This window comes from Procambarus clarkii, chromosome 49, assembly GCF_040958095.1.
Source record: "Procambarus clarkii isolate CNS0578487 chromosome 49, FALCON_Pclarkii_2.0, whole genome shotgun sequence".
Taxonomy (NCBI): domain Eukaryota; kingdom Metazoa; phylum Arthropoda; class Malacostraca; order Decapoda; family Cambaridae; genus Procambarus; species Procambarus clarkii.
Genome location: NC_091198.1, coordinates 15,643,777 through 15,667,997, shown reverse-complemented (window position 1 = coordinate 15,667,997; position 24,221 = coordinate 15,643,777). Strand labels below are relative to the sequence as shown.

The 24,221-nt window shown below is 40.6% G+C and overlaps 1 protein-coding gene across 1 annotated transcript in view; it reads right to left on the bottom strand.

The window, feature by feature from the left end:
• The window catches only part of LOC123763329 (paired box protein Pax-7), a 122,423-nt gene that overhangs the window by 75,196 nt on the left and 23,006 nt on the right, over positions 1-24,221 (bottom strand). Inside the window, exons 2-3 of the mRNA XM_069303019.1 lie at positions 5,342-5,532; positions 3,204-3,334 (exon numbers count right to left, since the gene is read on the bottom strand). Of these exons, the coding sequence (XP_069159120.1) occupies positions 3,204-3,334; positions 5,342-5,532 (322 nt within the window). The remainder of the gene's footprint in view (positions 1-3,203; positions 3,335-5,341; positions 5,533-24,221) is intronic.

Here is a 24,221-nt window from a genome sequence, read left to right as displayed (position 1 = left end):
CAGAGACAGACTTAAAAGGATTACACCACAAGCAAGGTCTCAGAAACTCCGGGATTCGATTCTCATAATCCAGTGAATCACCGGAGGTCTTTCAAGACGCTGGTTGCCTCCTTCTAGGAGCTCGTCCTCATAAACAAGGGCCAAATGCTCATTAACCCAGGCGCCCAAACCACGTGTTCATTAAGAAAAAACACTTTACACACACGAGGCGCAACTGATGACGTTTAAACATGTCTTAAAGAGTGTTTTGCTGACGAATTCTAGCCTGTGTTAATTCTAGCCTGTGATTGGTCTACGTTATGTTGGGTCTACGCTATGTTGGCTCAGCATTATGAAGTATTTAGTAAGGACCAAGAGGTCAAGCGTGCATCATATATCAAGCTATCGCAAATGGTAATCTGCCAAGCTAAATGATATCTAAAAAATTTGAAGAGATTTTTTTTGTTAAACATCTGCCCAGAAACACCCGCCCACAAATATACACACACACGCGCCTCTCCATCACGTCAGCGAAAAGATATTTCTCTGAAAAAAGATATCCCACTGCAAAACGATAATATCTCTCTATAAAAAGATATCCCACTCAAACAAATAAATATCCTGTTGAAAATAATAGATATCACGTCGAAAAAACATTTATATCCCGTTGAAAATTAATAGATTTCCACTGAAAAATATTTGCCCCAAAAATTATCCACCTAAAGAACTATATCCCACTGAAAAAAAAACCCTAGACATCCCACCGAAACAAAATATCCCACTCAAGATATCACATTGAAAAAAGGTTATCCCACTGAAACACAACAGCTATCCCAATCAAAAAAAAAAGCTATGCCACTGGGGAAGAAAAAAAAAGCCAGATATCCCACTGGGAAAAAAACAAGGGAATGAGAACCGATTTGAGAGGACGGTGCGAGGCAAAAACGACGATAATAAAAGAAGACAAAGGAGGTAGACAGTGCGTGGAAGAGAATAAAGAAAAGGGGAAGAGGTGCCAGTCATTCGCCTTAAACAATAGCTCAAGACTTTTGGCTGTAGTCAACCCGCCCCAACCCATCAGGATGTTGTTGTGTGGGGTCCAACCATCAGTGTCAGGTGCCCCTGACATATATATATATATATATATATATATATATATATATATATATATATATATATATATATATATATATATATAACATGGCACGTCCCACATATATACATACGTGGTATACCCCACATATACTTGTTTAGCAAGTAAATATATCATATGTGCATTTATACACCAATTGTATATGACTAATTCGCCTGATATCTCTTTAGTCATTAAGGATCAGTTCAAGATCTTCTAAGACTGCTTCTAAACTATCTTTTTCCTGGTACATGGTTCCACGTGACCCCTAGAAAGGAAATGTTTCCAAGTCTAGAAAAAGTTACAGCTCCTCATGCTAGGGATTTTCCATTTGCAAGACTTCGCTTCCTCTCAGATCTTCACCTTTATCCCTCAGACCATTTTGAAGCGCTTCGCCTTGCCCCATTTATCGTTATTGATTACAGGTGCATATGTAGGTACATATGTAAAAGTAAACTGGTTTACAATTATTGTATGTAAAGTCGGATAGCCAGAGGTTTAGTGCCCACTCAGGATTATCCCTGCAAAAAAAAAAAAGTGCCGTCTGTCCTAAATAAAAGAACGACCAAAATGAAAAAAAAAGAAAAAAAAAGACTTTTTTATAAAATAAAAATATAGAAAAAGATATATTTTGATATACCACACACAGAGATCACACTAACGTGATGCATCAAATGAACAAATCCACAAGGGCCGTGACGAGGATTCGAACGTGCGTTCGTAAGTTCAGTAGAACTTCGGTTTCAACCCTTTTAACCCTGTCGTAGCTCAGCCGATTAAGGCAGTGTCTGGGATGCTCCCGGACGCAGGTTCGAATCCTCGTCACGGCCCTTGTGGATTTGTTCATTTTATATTTTGATATAATTTGAGAAGCAGTGTTTTATACCAACACTTGTGTGGTAATTAATGATTATAAACACCCCCACTGCCATTGAAAGTGTCCGTTGATATAATTACAAAATAGGGAATATCCAATTAGATGGAGGAGAATACCCGTGCCAATTAGCGTCATATAAAGACATCACTACACCAATTACCAACCAAATGAAACAAGTGGTTTACGGCTGAAGACATAACTAGTGCGAGTCATAAGGGTTTTTTTTTTTTTAATTTGCAATAAATCACCTTTCACAGCCTTTTTTTTATGAACTATTTCGGCACTCCTCGTTTTTCATCAGACTGTTGCGTCTGCTCAAAATGTTTCGTAAACTGGTGAATACGACGATTGTCGTTTCAACGTTCCTTATCGTATCGCTCTGGCGTGCGAACGATGGTTTTGCCACGGTGGGTAAATAGTAGATAACCGATGGATAAATGATGGATAAACGATGGATAAATGCGTAAATAACGTAAGGAACACACTTAGCGATGGCTGGGTAGGTTTCGTGCACTTAATACGTCGTTTTTTGGACGGAATCGATCAATCCGTTACGATTTGGACGTATTTGTAAAGTTTTCAAACGTCGTAATACCGATGTTTTCCATGCGTCAGCCTCGAGGGGTTAGGTGGGTTGATTGGGTTCACACGTTTCTGGTTAGGCATATATATATATATATATATACATATATATATATAAATATATATATATATATATATATATATATATATATATATATATATATATATATATATATATATATATATATATATACATATACATGTGAAGAAGCTTGAATGGTCCCCAAGCCAATATCCAACCGAAAACTCCTCAATTGGTCCCACGGACGGCTGAGTGGACAGCTCTTGGGATTCGTAGTCCTAAGGTTCCGCGTTCGATCCCCGGCGGAGGCGGAAACAAATGGGCAGAGATTTTTCACCCCCTGATGCGCCGGTTCACCTAGCAGTAAATAGGTACCTGGGAGTTAGACAGCTGGTACGGGCTGCTTCCTGGGGGTGTGTAACAAAAAGGAGGCCCTGGTCGAGGACCGGGCCGCGAGGACACTAAGCCCCGAAATCATTTCCAGATAACCCCTGAAGGATTCGAACCAAGCAAACACAAAAATCCCCAAGAAAAAGTAAGATTAAAAAACCAAGGCACAAGACAGTGGTGTAAATATTGTCTGTTTAATCATAAGAAAAATGGCATCTCACCGGTCTCTAATCTCCCAGGAAAACACACCAGGGTTCTCTTTCTTGTAGTCGGCCACCTTCCGTTCGATTTCCGGCGTGGCGACGCGGGGCTTCGAACCCCCGATCACCCCCGGCCGGATGGAACCCGTCTCCTGCAGAAGGGGAGAAGCAGAAGAGTCAGTTCAGAGAGGGCATTAAAATATGATCAAGTTTCCCTTAAATATTTATCTTTGTTTACGTTTTTTGTTATGTATTTATTGCTATATGTTTAATAAACGTGATATGCAAAGTTATTTAATCAATATTAAATAAGGTTAAATTCGCAAATTTTTTAACCAATATTTAATCAAGTTATATCTTAAAAAAAATCATTTTTAATGGCTAGCTGTATACTTGAAATTGAGTTAGTTTATACAAAAATACAATATATTATTACATAGAAGTCATAATAACATCATAACAGGTGAATATAAAAATTATATATTGCATAATCTATAATCTATAGTCATAGTAGCTTAAACTAATCTAAAACCAAATATCATACTGTCATTAATTAACACTGCTTAACGTAGAGTTAAGTGAATTAATTGATAATATACTCATTCAATACTAATTTTTATTTAGATTCTGTTAATATTGCAGTGTTTTGTAGGTTAATTTTTAGTGTTACAGAGTTGTTGTTTAAAATTCGGTACTTGGAACAAAAAATTGCAAATAGCACGGACTATGGTGATCCCGTAGTGAACTTCTCAACAATGTTACAGAGATACAGTTCTTTCTATATATCAAAATGATATATACAAAATCTTAAAATTGTTGGCGACTATGAAATCGTTGTAAAATGCAAAAGAAGATTTATTAGTTTATAAATATAACGATTTTTATTTTATTTTCTTAATTTTATCATGAACAAGACACAATGAGCAACAAATTTGTAAAATAAACGAAAATAATTCCAGGAATGTTTTCAAAAATGCAAAATAATTGTATTTTTCTGTTTTTTGTGTGTATGTTAATGTGAAGACATCTCACCGTTCCTGTGCCAGGTAAGTCCACTACGGGCTCACCATAGCCCGTGCTACTTGGAACTTGTTCCGAGTAGCTGAATCTATAACAACAACATCTCGTTCTTGACTGATTAGGCTTCGAGTGAAAATTGTCATGTTATCTTCGGTTGCCAGTCAAGTTAGTAGAGATATCATAATTATCAGCCAATTTCTCATATTTATAATCTGTCTAGACAGGATTTAGAAAGTATTTACGTGGTAAATTATGTGATTTACACCTCATGACTCGATCACGTCGGCTCTGACGGGATTAATTTCACTGCTTACAAGAACGGAAGCTCTACGAATCGACCGCTTAGAGCTTCAGAGCTTCTAAATGGTTTAATAACCCCCCGAAAGAGCCGCCCTGGCTGAAGAAAGAGGTTCAGATCGTTTAAGTTGTCTATTAATCCATTGCGGTCAGACTATTCAATCTGAGAAATTGGCTGATAATTGAGATATTTTCCCTAATTGGCAACCCCCGAAGATAGCATGAAAACTTTCCATTGAAACAGATAATAAAGAATAGGATATCTTTACCTAGACACAGACCAAAAAAAAAAGTATAAAAAAAGTTATGATTTAGCACTTTGTTCGGCCGTTTGGGCATTATATAGTCTTGGAATTCTATTTTTAGGATATTCATAAATTTCTGGCTCATTGTGTTAGAAATTTAAAAGAAATTAAAAAATCTAAATGTAAAAATTTCTTTGTCCCAACTGACAAAATAAATTTAGAATTCACTAATTACCATAGTTAATAACCACAATAAAAAGGTTAGATTTAAAAGGTTTTTATCTGTAGATAAAATGTTTTATCTACAGATAAAATTATGTCTATGTTTAGCAATAACTATTTTAAATCATAGTAATAAACACTATTATTAATTAAAATTATTTTGTGCGACAGGAATTTGACTGAAAGCAAAACCCCCACAGTTTTGTCGATCAATTATATATAATATGGAGCATTATAAACTATATCATGCTACCGATGATTCTGTGAACCTCTTCCCTCCACCAAAAACCTGACTTTACCCCTTCCCCCCCTCTCCTAATCCCCCCTAATCCCCCCCTAATCCCCCCTCCCCTAATCCCCCCTAATCCCACCTACCTGGTATCTGTTGAGGATCTTAGACACACAGCCGTGGGACACTCTCAGCTGCCGGGAGATGACACAGGGTCGAATCCCAGCTGCGGCCATCTCGACAATCTTGAGCCTTATGTGATTGGGCAGAGGGCGGCCGTTGATGTAGACTCCGCCCAACTGGTTAACTCTCCCTTGCCCTGCCGGAGAAGTCATTCCTGCTCGCGTTATAATTCGTGTTTTCTGACCAGACGTCCTTATCTTACTTGGTATCAATGGGTGTGTGTGTGTGTGTGGGTAGGAGGTGGTGGTGCATGGTTAACCCCTTACCTATCTCACTGAGTAAATGTGCCGATTATCCCTTATCTCTATCGCTATCAGGGGGTAATATATGATTATCCTAAACAGCGGCTGATTGGTTGGGCTACCGGGTAGCACTTTGGGGTTATTTAGCGTGGGGCCAAAGGGGGTAGTGTAACACTTTGGGGGTATGATACAAGGGTCTGCAATTGTGCCCTGGGGCGCTGATCTCCTTCGCTGATTCCGCTCTTTTTAACGGCACTAATGCTGAAGTTTGGGCGCTGAGTGGGTGGGTTTATATTGAGGGTTTTGGGGTAGTGATTTGCGTTGGAAGTTCAGTCAGTTGCTGGAGGTGGTGGGATGAGGTTGACCAGACCACACACTAGAAAGTGAAGGGACGACGTTTCGGTCCGTCCTGGATTATTCTCAAGTCGATTTTGACTTGAGAATGGTCCAGGACGGACCGAAACGTCGTAGAAATACACTAGAAACTGAAGGGACGACGAATTTCGGTCCGTCCTGGATTATTCTCAAGTTGATTGTGACTTGAGAATGGTCCAGGACGGACCGAAACGTCGTCGTCCCTTCACCTTCTAGTGTGTGGTCTGGTGAAGATATTTTAGCCACGTTATTGTGACTCCTCGCCTGCGTTTCGGGAGGTGCTTGTGTCTGTGTTAACTCTTTGTGTCTGAAGAGCTATTAGCTCTTGGACCCCGCCTCTCTAACCAGTCTATACTCTTCCTCTATTATATCTGCTACATATATTTCTCTAACTCACACGTACACACACGTGAAAGAAACTCTGCCCATTTGTTTCCGCCGTCACTGGGGATCGAACCCGGACCCTATGATTACGAGTCCAGAGCGCTGTCCACTCGGCTATTCTGCCCACCCGTGTGTGTATAAACGTACAATTAGGTGAGTACACATCCCCAGGAAGCAGCCCGTAGTAGCTATCTAACTCACAGGTACCTATTTACTGTTCGGTAACAGAGTCATAGGGTAAAAGAAACTCTGCCCATTGTTTCTCACCGCCGCCCGGGATTGAACCCGGGAACCACAGGATCACGTGTTCAGCGTGCTGTCCGCTCGGCCACCGGCTGTGTGTGTGTGTGTGTGTGTGTTCTCTGAATCCTGGCTAATGAGGGGAGCCGTGTTATCGTTAATGATTTATTTAATTATATTTGTAACAAAGCGTTTCATAACTACTCGTGTAAATACAGTTTACTGTAAAACAAGAACACTGTAAACATAATAAAACATATTGATAGTCTTTGAATCATGGAAATATTTACATACTTGTATAATAAATTGTTTAATTTACAACTACTGTATGATGTATATATATAAATACACTTAAAGCTAATAATATGTTATACATGGAAAATATATTCATTATATGGCGTATACTGAAAAGAGTAGAGAGACAGACAGACAGACAGAGACAGAGAGAGAGAGAGAGACAGAGACAGAGAGAGAGAGAGAGAGAGAGAGAGAGAGAGAGAGAGAGAGAGAGAGAGAGAGAGACAGACAGACAGACAGACAGACAGACAGACAGACAGACAGAGACAGAGAGAGAGACAGAGACAGAGACAGAGAGAGAGAGAGAGAGAGAGAGAGAGAGAGAGAGAGAGAGAGAGAGAGAGAGAGACAGACAGACAGACAGACAGACAGACAGACAGACAGACAGAGACAGAGAGAGAGAGAGAGAGAGAGAGAGAGAGAGAGAGAGAGAGAGAGACAGAGAGAGAGAGACAGAGACAGAGACAGAGACTTCTGAAAAGCAATGAAGATTGATATTGAAACAATTTTCATTGTATATATTAATTAAGTCCTTATACGACTGCCATGTTATGCCAGCAACCTGTCATCATACAAAGAACGTCGCATTTCGCACGTATGCGTTACATAAGGCCAAAAATAATCGTACTAAAAAATACAACCGACTGACGAAAGTAACATACTGTCCCGTTTTCTGTTTTGGGTCCTCCTGGTAGGTTAGGAGAGACCATTTTAAATTGATCGTTCTCATCCTTGTCCTAATGTTTGGGGGATAAAATGAAAGCAGGCCATCCTTAAACAACCGTTTATACGTAAGGGTACAAACTACTTTTGCTTTACATCAAGTTTTGCAGTCGCTGATGTCGAGCAGGATGGAGTAGGTATTTAGTGTTATAATTCATTTAGCTGCTTTTGAGGGTAGAGGTCAACACGCAGCGGAGTTTCCCGGTCAGTGAAGAATGAGAATGAATTGCATTCATCTTTACGCTAGTAGTTAAATCAGTAGTGTAACTACTGGTGGTAGTAGTTAAATCATGATGTTTACTTAACAGTAGGATGTACATTTATGCGTTGTTCGTTCATGGGTTGTTCATTCATGCGTTGTTCATTCATGCGTTGTTCATTCATGCGTTGTTCATTCATGCGTTGTTCATTCATGCGTTGTTCATTCATGCGTTGTTCATTCATGCGTTGTTCATTCATGCGTTGTTCATTCATGCATTGTTCATTCATGCATTGTTCATTCATGCGTTGTTCATTCATGCGTTGTTCATTCATGCATTGTTCATTCATGCATTGTTCATTCATGCGTTGTTCATTCATGCGTTGTTCATTCACACGTTGTTCATTCATTCTCGAGAGGTTATCTTGAGATGATTTCGGGGCTTAGCGTCCCCGCGGCCCTGTCCTCGACCAGGCCTCCTTATTTTACACATTCCCAGGAAGCAGCAGCCCGTAGCAGCTGCCTAACTCCCAGGTACCTATTTACTGCTAGGGTGAACAGGGGCCTCAGGGTGAAAGCTGTCAGGTAAGACATTGACGCCATATTTAATTTGTATTAGCGTCATAGTTCTCAATAATATCAGATAATTATACCTTTTTCAGCCAATTAACATATTACGAGGGGTTCCACAATTAGTGTTCATCGCGGCTCTCTATCGTTCAACTCAAAGATGTTTTGACTGTACCGACGTTCATCTTCTCCAGTGCCTTGACGAAACATTGTGACCATGGACGAAATGTTTCAATTCATCTGTGACACCTGACAGCTGAGTGGATAGCGTTCGGGATTCGTAATCCTGAGGCTCTGGGGTCGATCCCCGGTGGAGGCGGAAACAAATGGGCAGAGATTCTTTCACCCTAATAAGCTTGTTCACCTAGCAGTAAATAGGTACCTGGGAGTTAGACAGCTGCTACGGGCTACTGCTTCCTGGGGGATGTGTAACAAAAAGGAGGCCTGGTCGAGGACCGGGCCGCGAGGACGGTAAGCCCCGAAATCATCTCAAGATAACTTCAAGAGATCATTTACATATATAAAACCACACAACTTCCGATATCAAATTATCACTTATTTTTATATCCATCAAAGTAAACAAAAGTAGCTCGTACTTTTATTACTTTTTTAATGAATGGAATGTAAAATAAATTTCTATTTTGTGTACCCACCCATAACCCACCAAACACCGAAACTACGACGTTGGTACAACGTTCGAACAAGTTTTAACACCTCCTAACCAGTTATAACAACCAATATAGCAAGTTGTAACAACGTTCTAATACGTCATAAACACGTTAAGCCAAGATGTAACAACTTTATTACAAGTTGTAACAAGCGGGAAATAGAGACAGTTTCGGTTTGTGTTTCCAGGGAATACAGTATTAAAGTTAATACACTACAGAAAGGTTGTATATTATCCTGTATTAATCTATAAAATACAAAGTTGTGAGATTAGCAACAGGGGGGAAACGGACATCATATACCACAACCCAAAGGTGCTCCTATAAGGAAGCTTATAGGAGCAGAAAAGGATATATAATTGAGTGTATATAGACATCATTCCGAAATATAGGAACGAAAGCACGCTCCAGTAGAATACAATCAGCAATGTTTGCAATACAATCCACCACTAGAACGTCGCTTTTCGCTCGTAGGCGTAACATAAGGTCAAAAATTGGCGTACTAGAAAATGAAAACGGCTGACGAAAGTGAAGTACTGTTCCCATTTTTTGTTTTGGGTCCTCTGGCAGGTTAGGATAAGGGCACTTTAAATTAACCGTTTTCTTGATGTTGGAAAACCATAATTAAGAGGACGAACTGTGTTGTTACCTTGCGGTTATCATGACAGAAGCGTCAGAGACGTAACTACGGGCTCACCATAGCCCGTGCTACTTGGAAATTTTTGTTCCAAGTAGCGAATCTTAAACAACAAAGTCAGAGACATGATTATCATCTACAAGATTCTCAGAGGAATTGACAGGGGTAGATAAAGAACCATTTAACACGGTAAACACACTATCATGGGTAAAGAATTACCTAACAGACAGATGTCAGAGAGTGAGAGTGAGGGGCGAGGAGTGGGACTGGCGGAGAGGGACAAGCGGGGTGCCTCAAGGATCACTCCTGGGTCCCACACTGTTCCTCATTTATGTAAATGACTTGACTGCAGGAGTTGAGTCTTTTATGTCGATGTTTGCACATAATGCAAAACTAATGAGGAGGATTGAGACAGATGAGGATTGTAAGATTAGCCAGGATGACTTGAACAGGTTGCAGAGCTGGTCCGATAAATGGATGCTAAGAGCTAGAGCTCGATCTTGCAGGCATAAATAGGCGAGCACACACACACACACACAATCTGCGCCCGTCTACCAGGATAGTGAACCTGTCATTTAAATACTTCACTATGACACTATAACCTTCAGTCTGAAAAATACTGTCTTAATTGGATTTCTGTCTAAGCTGTTTTTAGATACCCTCTGGCATCGCCTGGCTCTGTCTGCCTGGGTCTGAGAGAGAGAGAGAGAGAGAGAGAGAGAGAGAGAGAGAGAGAGAGAGAGAGAGAGAGAGAGAGAGAGAGAGAGAGAGAGAGAGAGAGAGAGAGAGAGAGACTTTCAAGATATCAATCTGCAGAAAATTTTTAAAATTTTAATTAAATTACCCCCTTTCGTATGCGTGTGTTAATATATATATATATATATATATATATATATATATATATATATATATATATATATATATATATATGTATATTTATTTATTTATTTATATATATCTAGAAGGGGTACCACCTCTGGTGCAAGTGTAGGGACCCATAGCCTCGGAGAAGAAAATAAAGAGTACTCAGAGAAGACCTTGGGGGGTTTATATATATTATTTATTTATTTTAGCACGAGAGTACCTAAGCAACTTAACACAAAGAGTCACAGTGAGGGGTCCCACAGGGGACACTATAATTGCCAAACTTCTTCCTTATCTATGTGAATTATTTCCTAGAAGGAATAGACATCTTATTTCTAATATATAATGTTACTGATTATTTAAAAATGACGAGGAAGTTAAATATTAATACAGGCTTAAAAAAAAATACAGGAATATTCGTGACTGGAAGAATGGTCAAAGAAGTGGCTACCAGAGGTTAATTCCAGTAAGTGCAATGTAATGAAGTTAATTGCTGGAAACAAGATTTTGAATAGAAAGGAAAAACTTAGTAGTGTCAGGCATTGAAAAATAACACTTTGGAGATGATATCACATCAAGCATGTGTCCTGACACACACAAACCGGATATCATCAGCTGCAAATGAAAAGTTGGTCATCATTTCAGACCAATTCTGGAATGTGCAATAACAGCGTTGATATATGATCTCGCAAAATACTAAATGTACGTGGAAAAATTCAGTCGTATTCGACTACAATAATTCGAAAGCTGAGAAATAGAGAATATGTTACGAGAGAAATTTTAAAAAATTAACTTCGTATCTTAAAATGAGAGAAGAAACAAGGAAGACCAAATCACTACATACAAAATACTTAGGGACAATGGGAGTATTGACAAGAGCAAACTATTTTATCAAGGCAAGTTTCTTGTTCTCTCAACCACAGACGTGGCCACACATTTACAATGCTAACCAGAATTTTTACATTTTCTTGTATTACCCAACCACTTGGGGTGGACGGTAGAGCGACGGTCTCGCTTCATGCAGGTCGGCGTTCAATCCCCGACCGTCTACAAGTGGATGACCACCGTACCTTCCCTGCCCCGTCATATCCCAAATCCTTATCCTGATCTCTTCCCAGTTTTAAATAGTCGTAATGGCTTGGCGCTTTCCCCTTGATAACTCCGTCTCCGTCTGTCCTCCATGGACAGGGTTAGGGTTATCGAGGCTAGTAAACGGAGATGAGAACCTAATGAGAAAATGAACTGCTACTGGGGACAAAATGTTCCAAGTAGCACGGGCTATGGTGATCCCGTAGTGGACTTACCTGGCACAGGAGCGGGGCTGTAACTGTGTGTGTGTATAAGGTGAAAATATTACAAACTTACATATGTAAGTTCACCTGATCACTATGATCACCTGATGCATCACATGGCTCTGTTTATAAGTACAGTACAAGTACATAGACGAGTCCGACCAACCACGTTTAACTGAGGCAATGAATTGTTACGAGGCGGGAAACGCGTTCTCGTCAGGTATGTCCTAATGATCCGGTGTGTGTACTCACCTAGTTGTGCTTGCGAGGGTTGAGCTTTGGCTCTTTGGCCCCGCCTCTCAACTGTCAATCAACTGATGTACAGATTCCTGAGCCTACTGGACTCTATCATATCTACATTTGAAATCCTCCTGTGTGTGTGTGTGTGTGTGTGTGTGTGTGTGTGTGTGTGTGTGTGTGTGTGTGTGTGTGTGTGTGTGTGTATGTGTGTGTGTGTGTGTGTGTGTGTGTGTGTGTGTGTGTGTGTGTGTGTGTGTGTGTGTGTGTGTGTGTGTGTGTGTGTGTGTGTGTGTGTGTGTGTGTGTTATCATATGTTATCCCCACACTTTTGAGGATAACAGCATTCATAGTGTGGATGAAGGAGAGTGATATATGCCAACAGATGCTGTTCTGATGCTCCAAGGGAAGATTACAGCTCAGAGTGAGCTGCTTTCTGAGTGTGAGGACTCTGGCCTGGCTGGTAGAGCGACAGACACGCCTTTTAACAGATGCCAGCGACCAAAACAACAGATTCACTGTGTATTTGTTGTGCTAAATACTTAAATATCAACGTGAAGCCCACTTTTCCTCTCTCTCTCTCTCTCTCTCTCTCTCTCTCTCTCGAGAGAGAGAGAGAGAGAGAGAGAGAGAGAGAGAGAGAGAGAGAGAGAGAGAGAGAGAGAGAGAGAGAGAGAGAGAGAGAGAGAGAGAGAGAGAGAGAGATTCTTCAGTAACTAGAGAGCCGTTTTACCCCCTTCCTTGGTAATTTGTCGTCGATGTGACAGACAGACATTCCGTCTCGTCTTGCAAGAGTCTCCATGGCCCAAGCGTGTGTGTGTGTGTGTGTGTGTGTGTGTGTGTGTGTGTGTGTGTGTGTGTGTGTGTGTGTGTGTAGGGGGGGGTGGATGTGCCCGCCTCATCTGTCACTTAGAGCTGCCTTGAGGTAATTTGTCGTGAGTGCGACGGAGTGTAAAATCTTCTCTCGGTTCGGTTTGTTGAGTGTGTTGAGTGTGTGTGTGTGTGTGTGCGTGTGTGTGTGTGTGTGTGTGCGTGTGCGTGTGTGTGTGTGTGTGTGTGTGTGTGTGTGCGTGCGTGTGTGTGTGTGTGTGCGTGTGTGTGTGTGTGTGCGTGTGTGTGTGTGTGTGTGTGTGTGTGTGTGTGTGTGCGTGTGCGTGTGTGTGTGTGTATACACCGGCTGTACAGTCAAATATACTCAACATTTCCGGGTGCACAGTTGATTAACTAGTTTCCGGATTCTCTTGAGTTGCCACAGCACTCATGCCAGTGGTGAAGGCACTGGCACTCATTCCTCTATCATATCATGCCTTTCCTACCCTCCCTTCCCCGTTCCGTCCTTCCCTCCCGCTGATGGATCACCGTCTCTTCCACAGAAGACAAGCAAATTACCCTTACACACTCCCTTTTAAACGGTTTCCCCTTTCCCCTAACCTCTCACACACACTCTTCCTCTTACCTCTCACACACTCTCACCTCTCACACTAAAATAGCAATAAAATCAACAATATAATACAAATTCGATATTTAATTATATATAAATTTGTTATGTATATCTTATTGTCTCAATAAATAATTTAATATAACTATTAATTAAGTGATGTTAATTAAGAATCTCGGTGTTATTTGCTGCTTTTTAATTCCATTTGTTGTTGTTCATTCTAGTGTGTTGTAGTTTTGTGAAATACAATACTGTATAACTTTGAATTTTTCTCTGTTCCTGTTTAGTGTTTTTTCTGATTGCTTAAGTCTCCAGTAACTTAGAAAACTCACAATGAAGTCTAAACTTGTTTTTTTCGTTATCAAAAGGTCAATAACGTTTAAATAACATAAAAACTTATATTAACCCGGGACTACAGGACTTGTGATCCTGTGGCCCCGGGTTCGATCCCGGGCGCCGGCGAGAAACAATTGACAGAGTTTCTTTCACCCTATGCCCCTGTTATGTAGCAGTAAAATAGGTACCTGGGTGTTAGTCAGCTGTCACGGGCTGCTTCCTGGGGGGTGGAGGCCTGGTCGAGGACCGGGCCGCGGGGACACTAAAGCCCCGAAATCATCTCAAGATAACCTCAAGATAATAACTGGTAGTTACGACGTGTGGACTGCTAAGAATGTGGTTGTTAAAGCATGTAGCCTGGTGGTAGAAAGTAGTTATTATGATTAAGGCAGCGTTTAGGATCCTCTCAGACGTAGGTTCGAACCCCCGTCACGGCCCTTGTGGATTTGTTCATTAGTTATATTGATCTTGTTGACCGTGGATAATAATTTAGCCATAATATTCAAGATTTTCTACCTGGAACAAAAAGTTCCAAGCAGCACGGGCTATGGTGAGCCCGTAGTTCATGGCCTACAGAAAGTGTTTTTTTTTTTTAAGACGTGTGAATTGCGGGGAATACGGGAGCAATTCGCGGTGTTTTGGGTAGGGAACCCGCGGTTAGTCCAAGTTTCGGTTGTATGGGGAGTTCGCTGAGAACGCATTTGCGGTTTGCGGTAAGTAGGCATTTGCGGTATGTGGGAATTGCGGTCGTTTAGGAACGCGGTTAGCGGTCAATGTAAGCGGTTTGGGATGGTTATCTGTGATACTGGTAGGCCCTGGTGCGGTTATTATTGGGTCACAAGATTCCTCTGGGCTCAAAAGGGCCACCATTTACGGGGCTATTCATGCCCATGCCACCTTTTGGGTGGCTTAATCTTCATCAATCAATCAATCAATCCTCTGGGCTTGTTAATTTGAGTAGATGAGTTGAAGGTCTATGACTATTTTATTAGTAGTATTTTAATTCAGTAGTTACCTATATTCCCAGGCCTATGACTTGTTCATGAGAGTACATTTCTATGTATATTTTGTGTATGTATTCTGAGAGTATACTTTAACCCCTGGACAATGTACACGAATAAGCCTAACTCGCTGGTAGGCCTATTGTGGTGGTTTAAATAATCCTCCAGAGGTTGATAAGACCTAAACCCAATCACCACCACTATAGTTACTGAAAATCAAAACTCAATTTTTCCGGCTGTTATCGGCTCCAGATAAGGAACCTCCAAGAGGATACCTGATCAACCAGGCTGCGACTCATACGTCAGGCTGCGAGCAGCCGCGTCCAACAGCCTGATTGATCAGTCCAGCAACCAGGAGGCCTGGTCGACGACCGGGCCGCGGGGACGCTAAGCCCCGCAAGCACCTCAAGGTAACCACCCCCCTCCCACACAGTTTCATTCATATACAACTGCTACCACTACCACCACCACTACCACTACCACCACTACCAGTCTCCACAACCACCCCCACCAGCCTCTATTATAACAACCACAATCACTTCGTCTCCCTCCACCCAATCCACCAACACCACTAGTCCACATCAGTTTCTACCACCATCACTACCACTACCACCACTACCACCACTACCACCACTACCACCACTACCACCCACCACCACTACCACCACTACCACCCACCACCACTACCACCACTACCATACTCTCCACAGTTCACTAGGCCTGTCCCCCACACACCCATAATGCGCGCCAAGCCTGTTGGTATTTACATGTTGTTGTTGTTAAAGATTCGCTACTCGGACCAAACAGTTCCAAGTAGCACGGGCTATGGTGATCCCGTAGGTACTAGGTATTTACAAGAGGCTGTAAAACTATTGATCAGATTTAGCTGTCAAACACTTCCACTTTGTAAACAGAGAGAGAGAGAGAGAGAGAGAGAGAGAGAGAGAGAGAGAGAGAGAGAGAGAGAGAGAGAGAGAGAGAGAGAGAGAGAGAGAGAGAGAGAGAGAGAGAGAGAGAGAGAGAGAGAGAGAGAGAGAGAGAGAGAGAGAGAGAGAGAAAGAGAAAGAGAGAGAGAGAGAGAGAGAGAGAGAGAGAGAGAGAGAGAGAGAGAGAGAGAGAGAGAGAGAGTGTGTGTACTGTGCATAATGCACAATATTAGCATATTGTGCATTTTTAGGCATTGGTTAGGTGTTTAAGGTTCTGTTTGCTATTATTTGTAGTACGTACAAGTTCAAGTACATTTATTTGTGAAAATAAAATACATCTCAAAGGGATAGAGTAGTTTAGGCTATTTCTACCTTCTGTAGTACGTGGGTGAAGCATTTACAGCGTTGTGGTTCGAACACAAGTCGTCAGTGAAGCACTTGTTCCGGAAGTGTTCGGACGTCATCAGTTGTGAGTCGTGTGTAAACCGTTTTTCATTCATTAACAGGAAGTCTGACGGCTAAATTAACGAGCATTTGGTCTTTGTTGATGAGGACGGGCTGGGATTAACGAGCATTTAACCTTTTCTGTCGAGGACGGGTTTAGACTTAAAACTGATGACGTTCGAACAGTGCTTCGGTGACCTCCGTTCGAATCACCCTGTAAATGCTCCACCCACGTACACCAAATACAAATAATCGCCAACATAGCTAAAACACCTAACCTAACTAATGCCTAAATATGCACAATAAGCTAATATAAAATAATATTAACTTATATATGAGGAAATTCCAGTTTTAAATGAACAGTTTAGCTAAAATTTATAAATGAGTCTTTGAACCTGAATGAGCCAAGCTTGAAGACGAGTTGCCAGATACTGACATTTACCAACAAAAAACACCAAACTAAACCTAATCGACGCCTAATTATACACTAAAATTCTATAATATATATAGTAATATTAATTTTTATTTTAGGAAAAAAAAAACGGGGTTTAAGGTATATTAAAACTTGCGAAAGCGTTTTGGGCGTTGGTAAGCGTTTGAGCTCGTCTGGGCCGTCTGGATGACCCACCAGTCTGAGGACAGGTAGTTTGATGGTAAGGACAATTACCGAGAACATTAAGACAATCGCAAGTGACTTAAGTGTGTCTCTCCATGAAGTGCCGCAAAAAACTTACAAAAGTCAGACATTATTATTTTGAGAAGGGAAAAACAAAAATTGAATTTTGTTAAGTGTTAAGTGATTCCAGATCACGTAAATAGGAATCTGAGCATTATACAATCTTGATTCAGTATAGTGAAGACTGCCAATACTGTAGCTCTTGTTGAAAGTGTTCGGTGGAGTGTTGCAAGGAGATATAAGCTTGATAGTTAGCAATTTGAGAGCCTAATGCATCGTTGCAAAGTTGCATAGCAACAAGGTGAGGAATGTGGAGACAAGTGCACTCGAAGAAACAGCCGAACGAAGACTGCTTCTTAATTAATCGAAGCAATTAATTCGAAACTTCTTAATTAATCGAAGCTTCTTAATTAATCGAAGCTTCTTAATTAATCGAAGCAATTAATTCGAAGCTTCTTAATTAATCGAAGCAATTAATTCGAAGCTTCTTAATTAAGAAGCAATTAATTAGAAGCAATTAGTTAGTTGGCCTTCAAGGCCAACTAACCCCCTCTCCGAAGCCCTCGATGCGCGCGCGCACGCTTCTCTGCTAGCTCTGGTAAGTACAATTATATTCTACTTCTACTATCTACTCGTACTATCTACTTGCACTATCTACTACCCATATTTTAAGTATTTTGGACAAGTTTTGAAATTTTCAAAAAAAAATTCTCAAATTTGATCACAAATCAGATGAACAAAAACATTTCGATTTACGACGTTATTAATCGAGTATAATAATTTGGATTATCAATAATTAATCGAATAATCCTTTGGATTATTAATAATCCAAAGGAATCCAATCCTTATTTAAATCCAAAGGAAATCCTTATTTACAAGAACGGCTCCCAAGACGTTCCTTGGATTGTATCTTGGTTATCTTGAGGTTATCTCGGGGCTTTAGTGTCCCCGCGGTCCGGTCCTCGACCAGGCCTCCACCCCCAGGCAGCAGCCCGTGACAGCTGACTAACTCCCAGGTACCTATTTTAATGCTAGGTAACAGGGGGTGAGATAACTCTGCCCATTGTTTCTCGTCGGCGCCCGGGATCGAACCCGGGACCCACAGGATTACAAGTCCAGAGTGCTGTCCGCTCGGCCGACCGGCTCCCAGAAACATAGTGAAAATAAGCAAGTATTCTTGACAATCTGCATATAATTAGCGTCCCAACGGTGAGGCGAAGCTGAAAAAACTGTACAGGTTTATACCGTTCTCTTGATGTGCCACAACGTCCAAAATTCAACGTATAATAATAACCCCAAGAGAACTAACCTAACCTAACCTATCATGCATTAAAGAAAACGTAGTTATATATGAGTCATTTCTTTTTATATTAATTTAAGTTCCATTTGTACCATTGAATTACCCCTAATGTTTAAAAAAATATATATATGGAAAGGATGGGAGTTTAAACCTCTTAAACATGCAGTAGACCTGGTCTAGGACCGGGCCACAGGGACGTTGAGCCCCGAAATCATCGCCGGGTCAACAGTATCGTTCCTCAGTGATTCAGAGCAAGAAAAACACACGTGGAACCTCCTACCTGCAGACCTACCACAATCAGAAAACTGTAGACGTAATCCTATTTTCCGGAGAAAAACGCCCCCATAAAAAAGTTTAAAACGTAAACATTGTATTGAACGCAGATAAGATTGATTGATTGATAAAGATTAAGCCACCCAAAAGGTGGCACGGGCATGAATAGCCCGTAAGTGGTGGCCCTTTTGAGCCATTACCAGTATCAATAGATGATACTGGAGATCTGTGGAGGTGCGACTGCACCCTACGTGACGGGAGATGCCTCCCGTGAACGCAGGTAAGGAGTTCTTTTCTCTCTCGTTAACAACTCGATCATGTCTTTTATAGTCTTTTTTTACCAGGAAAACGCAGGGGAAAAAACGCGTTTTTTTTACGGTTTATTGTTAAGTTCAATGACTTTAGTTTAACTGTGTAAATATATCGAATACTGATTCTTTTTTTATTTTTTTATTTTTTATTTTTTTTACAAGAGCTTTTGAGTGGTTTGGAAATTTTTACTGTAAATCAAATTGCGTTGTTTACCTTGTTATTTACAACCATTGTATTCCAGTGTTCTTTGGCACGCTTCGTGAGGTGTATATATATATATATATATATATATATATATATATATATATATATATATATATATATATATATATATATATATATATATATATATATATATATATAATATACCCCGTTCATGAGCACATATTCTCTGAAAGTATACCTCAGTCTTGGACAATATGTTTAGCACTAATGTATATACCTCCTTTGTTAATCATCTTAAGATCTGAATATATAGTCCGATATATATATATATATATATATATATATATATATATATATATATATATATATATATATATATATATATATATAGATAGATACATGTCAGTATATATACCGATACATATAGGTACATATAGGCGGGTATATACCATATACCGAAACCATGTATGGATAGAGGGAATTAAGTGTATATTGTATACATATAGGAGAGTCATCTTGCATGCAAAATACAAACAAGCAACGTTTATACAACAGATTTATTTTATACAACATTAGTTTATTGTTAATAGGATGCATTATATCCAATTAATAGGGTTCAGGACCAATTCCAAGAGAAATCATACGGGTGTATTTACCAAGAGGTGTATACATACACATGTTAGTGTATGCATACAAAGTTTACCTTAGTTTACCTTTTTTCAAGACTAAAGTATACTTAGGTGATTAGTCAATCTAGTTACGGTTTAAATGAGCACTGAAATTGACAGGTTGAAAGCCTATCACTAGCCATCCATATATATACAGAATACACCCATACATTGAGTAGAATACACCCATACATTGAGTAGAATACACCCATACATTGAGTAAAATACACCCATACATTGAGTAGAATACACCCATACACCGAGGGGTGTATTTACACCAGATTGTGTATTTACACCTTAGTGTTTACAAAGAGATTTAACATTATTCCTTAGGTTAGTTGTGTATTAGTGTACTACTAATTGTTAAATTGCCAATTAGTGAGCACAACTAATTGGCGAGACAGGTGAGTTACGGGACTTACGCAAAGTCTGGTAAGTTACGCTAAGACTTACGCTAAGTCTGGTAAGTTACGCTAAGACTTACGCTAAGTCTGGTAAGTTACGCTAAGACTTACGCTTAGCGTAAGTCTTAATCTTTTGGTATTTAACCAAATTCGTCTTTTCTACGCTGCTAGGGAATTTTAACGTTAAAAATGGGTTTGAGGATTAAATTGTGCTTGTTCGTCTGTTACTCGATAGTTTGCTGCTACGGGTACTGAGCAGTACTGTGCAGACACAGTACACACCTCACAGTACTGAGTACAGACACAGTACATACTTCACAGTACTGAGCAGACACAGTACACACCTCACAGTACTGAGTACAGACACGGTACATACTTGACAGTACTGAGCAGACACAGTACACACTACACAGTACTGAGCAGACACAGTACACACTACACAGTACTGAGCACACACAGTACACACCTCACAGTACTGAGTACAGACACGGTACATACTTGACAGTACTGAGCAGACACAGTACACACTACACAGTACTGAGCAGACACAGTACACACTACACAGTACTGAGCAGACACAGTACACACCTCACAGTACTGTGTACAGACACGGTACATACTTGACAGTACTGAACAGACACAGTACACACTACACAGTACTGAGCAGACACTGATACACACCTCACAGTACTGTGTACAGACACAGTACACACCTCACAGTACTGTGTACAGACACTGATACACACCTCACAGTACTCAGATGACAGTCTTCAACCACCGCCATTATTCAACTTCTAAACTTAAAAAGACTAAATAATTCCCATTTAGACTTTACCAATTAGACTAAGGGGGGTCTTTACACTATATAAATTACCTGAGTTTAAAGGACCACACATTGAACAAATGGTAACAAATTAGTAATATCCACAATAGGTGCAATTACTCCCATTTGATCGCCATAACTAACGAATTAATGGGTCATTAGCACAAATCAAGGGAGTGAATTTATGTCCGGCTTTACAAGTCGATCAATTGTCAATTGCTTTTCAGCTTGATCAATCGTCAATTATGTGGTATAAAAAATATATAATGTTTTTACTCATTTGCTAAACTACGATTGACACTTAAAATACGAACTCTAAGAACGTGAATTAATATATAAATATATATATATGTCGTAATTCATCATATATATGGAGGGCAAGAAAGAAAAAATTCAATTTTCAAAGGTAATAGATTTTTCCACATTGTAAATCTCACAATAGCATCTACCAATCAGCTCAATGAACACTCTTTAGTTCATAATAGTTTGTGGCGTGTAAAGAAATGAATAAATCACAATAACATTTCAGCTCAAATCAATAACCGAGCCGTGATAAATGACCCACAACTGGAGCCCAATCTGAGACTGTCAGTGGCACAACAGAACGATTGGTATAACGATTGGATTCATAACGATTGAACGATTGGACTTCTGGTGAGTCTTCCCTACACACACACACACAACGGCCTGAACAACCTGGGACCAGATTCACGAAAGCACTTACGCAAACACTTACGAACCTGTACGTCTTTTCTCAATCTTTGGCGGCTTTGTTTACATATGTTAAACAGTTAATGAGCTCCGAAGCACCAGGAGGCTGTTTATAACAATAACAACAGTTGATTGGCAAGTTTTCATGCTTGTAAACTGTTTAATAAATGTAACCAAAGTCGTCAAAGATTGAGGAAAGATGTACACGTTCGTAAGTGCTTACGTAACTGCTTCGTGAATCTGGCCCCAGGTTCGTAAGTACTTGCGTAAGTGCTTTCGTGAATCTGGCCCCAGGTTCGTAAGTACTTGCGTAAGTGCTTTCGTGAATCTGGCCCCAGGTTCGTAAGTACTTGAGTAAGTGCTTTCGTGAATCTGGCCCCAGGTTCGTAAGTACTTGCGTAAGTGCTTTCGTGAATCTGGCCCCAGCTATGCTGCCCCCCCCCTCTCGCCTGCGTCACGCATCTCAGACTTGCGTCACGCAACAAACATGCGTCACTGAGCCAAACTATAGCTCGTAGAATCCCAAGAAGGAACCCTCTATATAATGAAAGCTTTGACAATTGATTGGGTATTCGAATCATTATCCCCCTACACACGAGACCAATCCTTTTGAAGTGTTAACTGCGTTTTATTGACTGAAAAGATTAATTATAGACAGTTACTGTCAGAACACGCTAAGCCTTATATGACTGTATATAACTTAGAATTTATATAAGACGTCATAAAGCTGAGATTTTGTTTATATCAACAACAGACGTGGCCGTATATTTACAATGCTAACCAACATATATATACAACTGAAAACTCCACACCCCAGAAGTGACTCGAACCCATACTGCCAGGAGCACTATGCAACTGGTGTACAGGGGACCTTAACCACTTAACCATCAGTGACCGTACAATAGATGATGGTAGCCGAGGCTACCATCTGATGGTACATTTAACCACCATATATATATATATGTACATTTAACCACCATATATATATATATGTACATTTAACCAGCATATACACATTTAACCACCATATACACATTTAACCACCATATACACATTTAACCACCATATACACATTTAACCATATACACATTTAACCAGCATATACACATTTTCTTCTGTCCTCCATAGACAGGAGTTAGAGATCTGTTAAACATACAGTTCAGTGATTTATTAAACAATCAAGAAGGTGATTGTAGTGCTTTTCAGATGCTAATCTAAATTACATATATAAGTACATATAAATACACAGATTTAGGTCTGCGTTACATAAACAGTATTCGAGTTAGAGTTCGAAATCTGAGATGGTTCGAAACCGTACCTAGAGCTTGAGTTGCTGTTGTTTCAGATTTAGCTACTCAGAACGAAGTGTCCATGTAGCACGGTCTATGGTGAGCCCGTAATAAAGCTTGAGACCAGCGGGAATGGTCTATACCTGAAGACTGCGCCAGGTATGAGCCAAATAACAATTTATGTGATTTTTTTTCTCTTAAGAGAACGCAAAATAAATTATTTTTAATGAGATAAATAATTGAAAATGCTGAATGAAACACTCAAATGAAAGGGAATTATCAGGGGGGGAAAGCGCCAAGCCATTACGACTATATAGCACAGGGAAGGGGTCAGGATAAGGATTTGGGATGGGACGGGGCAGGGAAGGAATGGTGCCCAACCACTTATGGACCGTCGGGGATTGAACACCGACCTGCATGAAGCGAAACCGTCGCTCTACCGTCCACCCCAAGTGGTTGTAGCAGCACTCGAAGCTCAAGACTCTTGTATAAATAATGTTCAGCATGCCACACACAAACCACAATAGCGTGATATATCAAATGAACAAATCCACAAGGGCCGTGATGAGGGTTCGAACCGGTGTCCAGAGTATTCCCAGACGCGCTCTAGTCCACTATACCACGACATGGTTAAAAGAAAAAAACTCCAGATATAGCAAACTCTCTTATATCATTGCGGGCGCTTGTATCTAACTATCGCCCTGGCTCAACGGTAAAGTGCTGACCACAATAGTCTAATCACTCATTTGTGTTTCCAGGAATATTCCTGCGCGGGCCCTAAGCCTCTGGCTGGCCCACTGGGCGGGCCCTAAGCCTCTGGCTGGCCCATTGGGCGGGCCCTAAGCCTCTGGCTGGCCCACTGCAGATATGGACAAGTATTACTGATGTTCTGAATCTGTTTGGTGTTACAGATTCAGCTACTCGGAACAAGTTCCAAGTAGCACGGGCTATGGTGAGCCCGTAACTTACCTGGCACAGGAGCGGGGCAAGAAGCACGGGCTATGGTTAGCCGGCGGAGTGTTTGAATCTGTCTTGAAGACGCTATTTTTCATTTAAATAACATTTCAAAGAAATTCCAAATCATTAGTTTACGAACATTCGTAATAATTCGAACGACTCGCGTAACTGCGTCACCGGGGTCCATAACACACAAACAGCTTTCGCTAACGACTTGTGACGCGAATTGGGTAAGAAATGGGGCAATGGTTCGGTGTTTACCATCTTCAGGTAAGTTCTCAAGGAATGGCTAGATACCATAAAGCTGTCGTCTTCTGGGCACGACCACTGGAAGGGTATTACTGGTGGACGGGTGGGGGTATGGGGGTCTTGGAGGGAGCGTGGGGGTCTTGGAG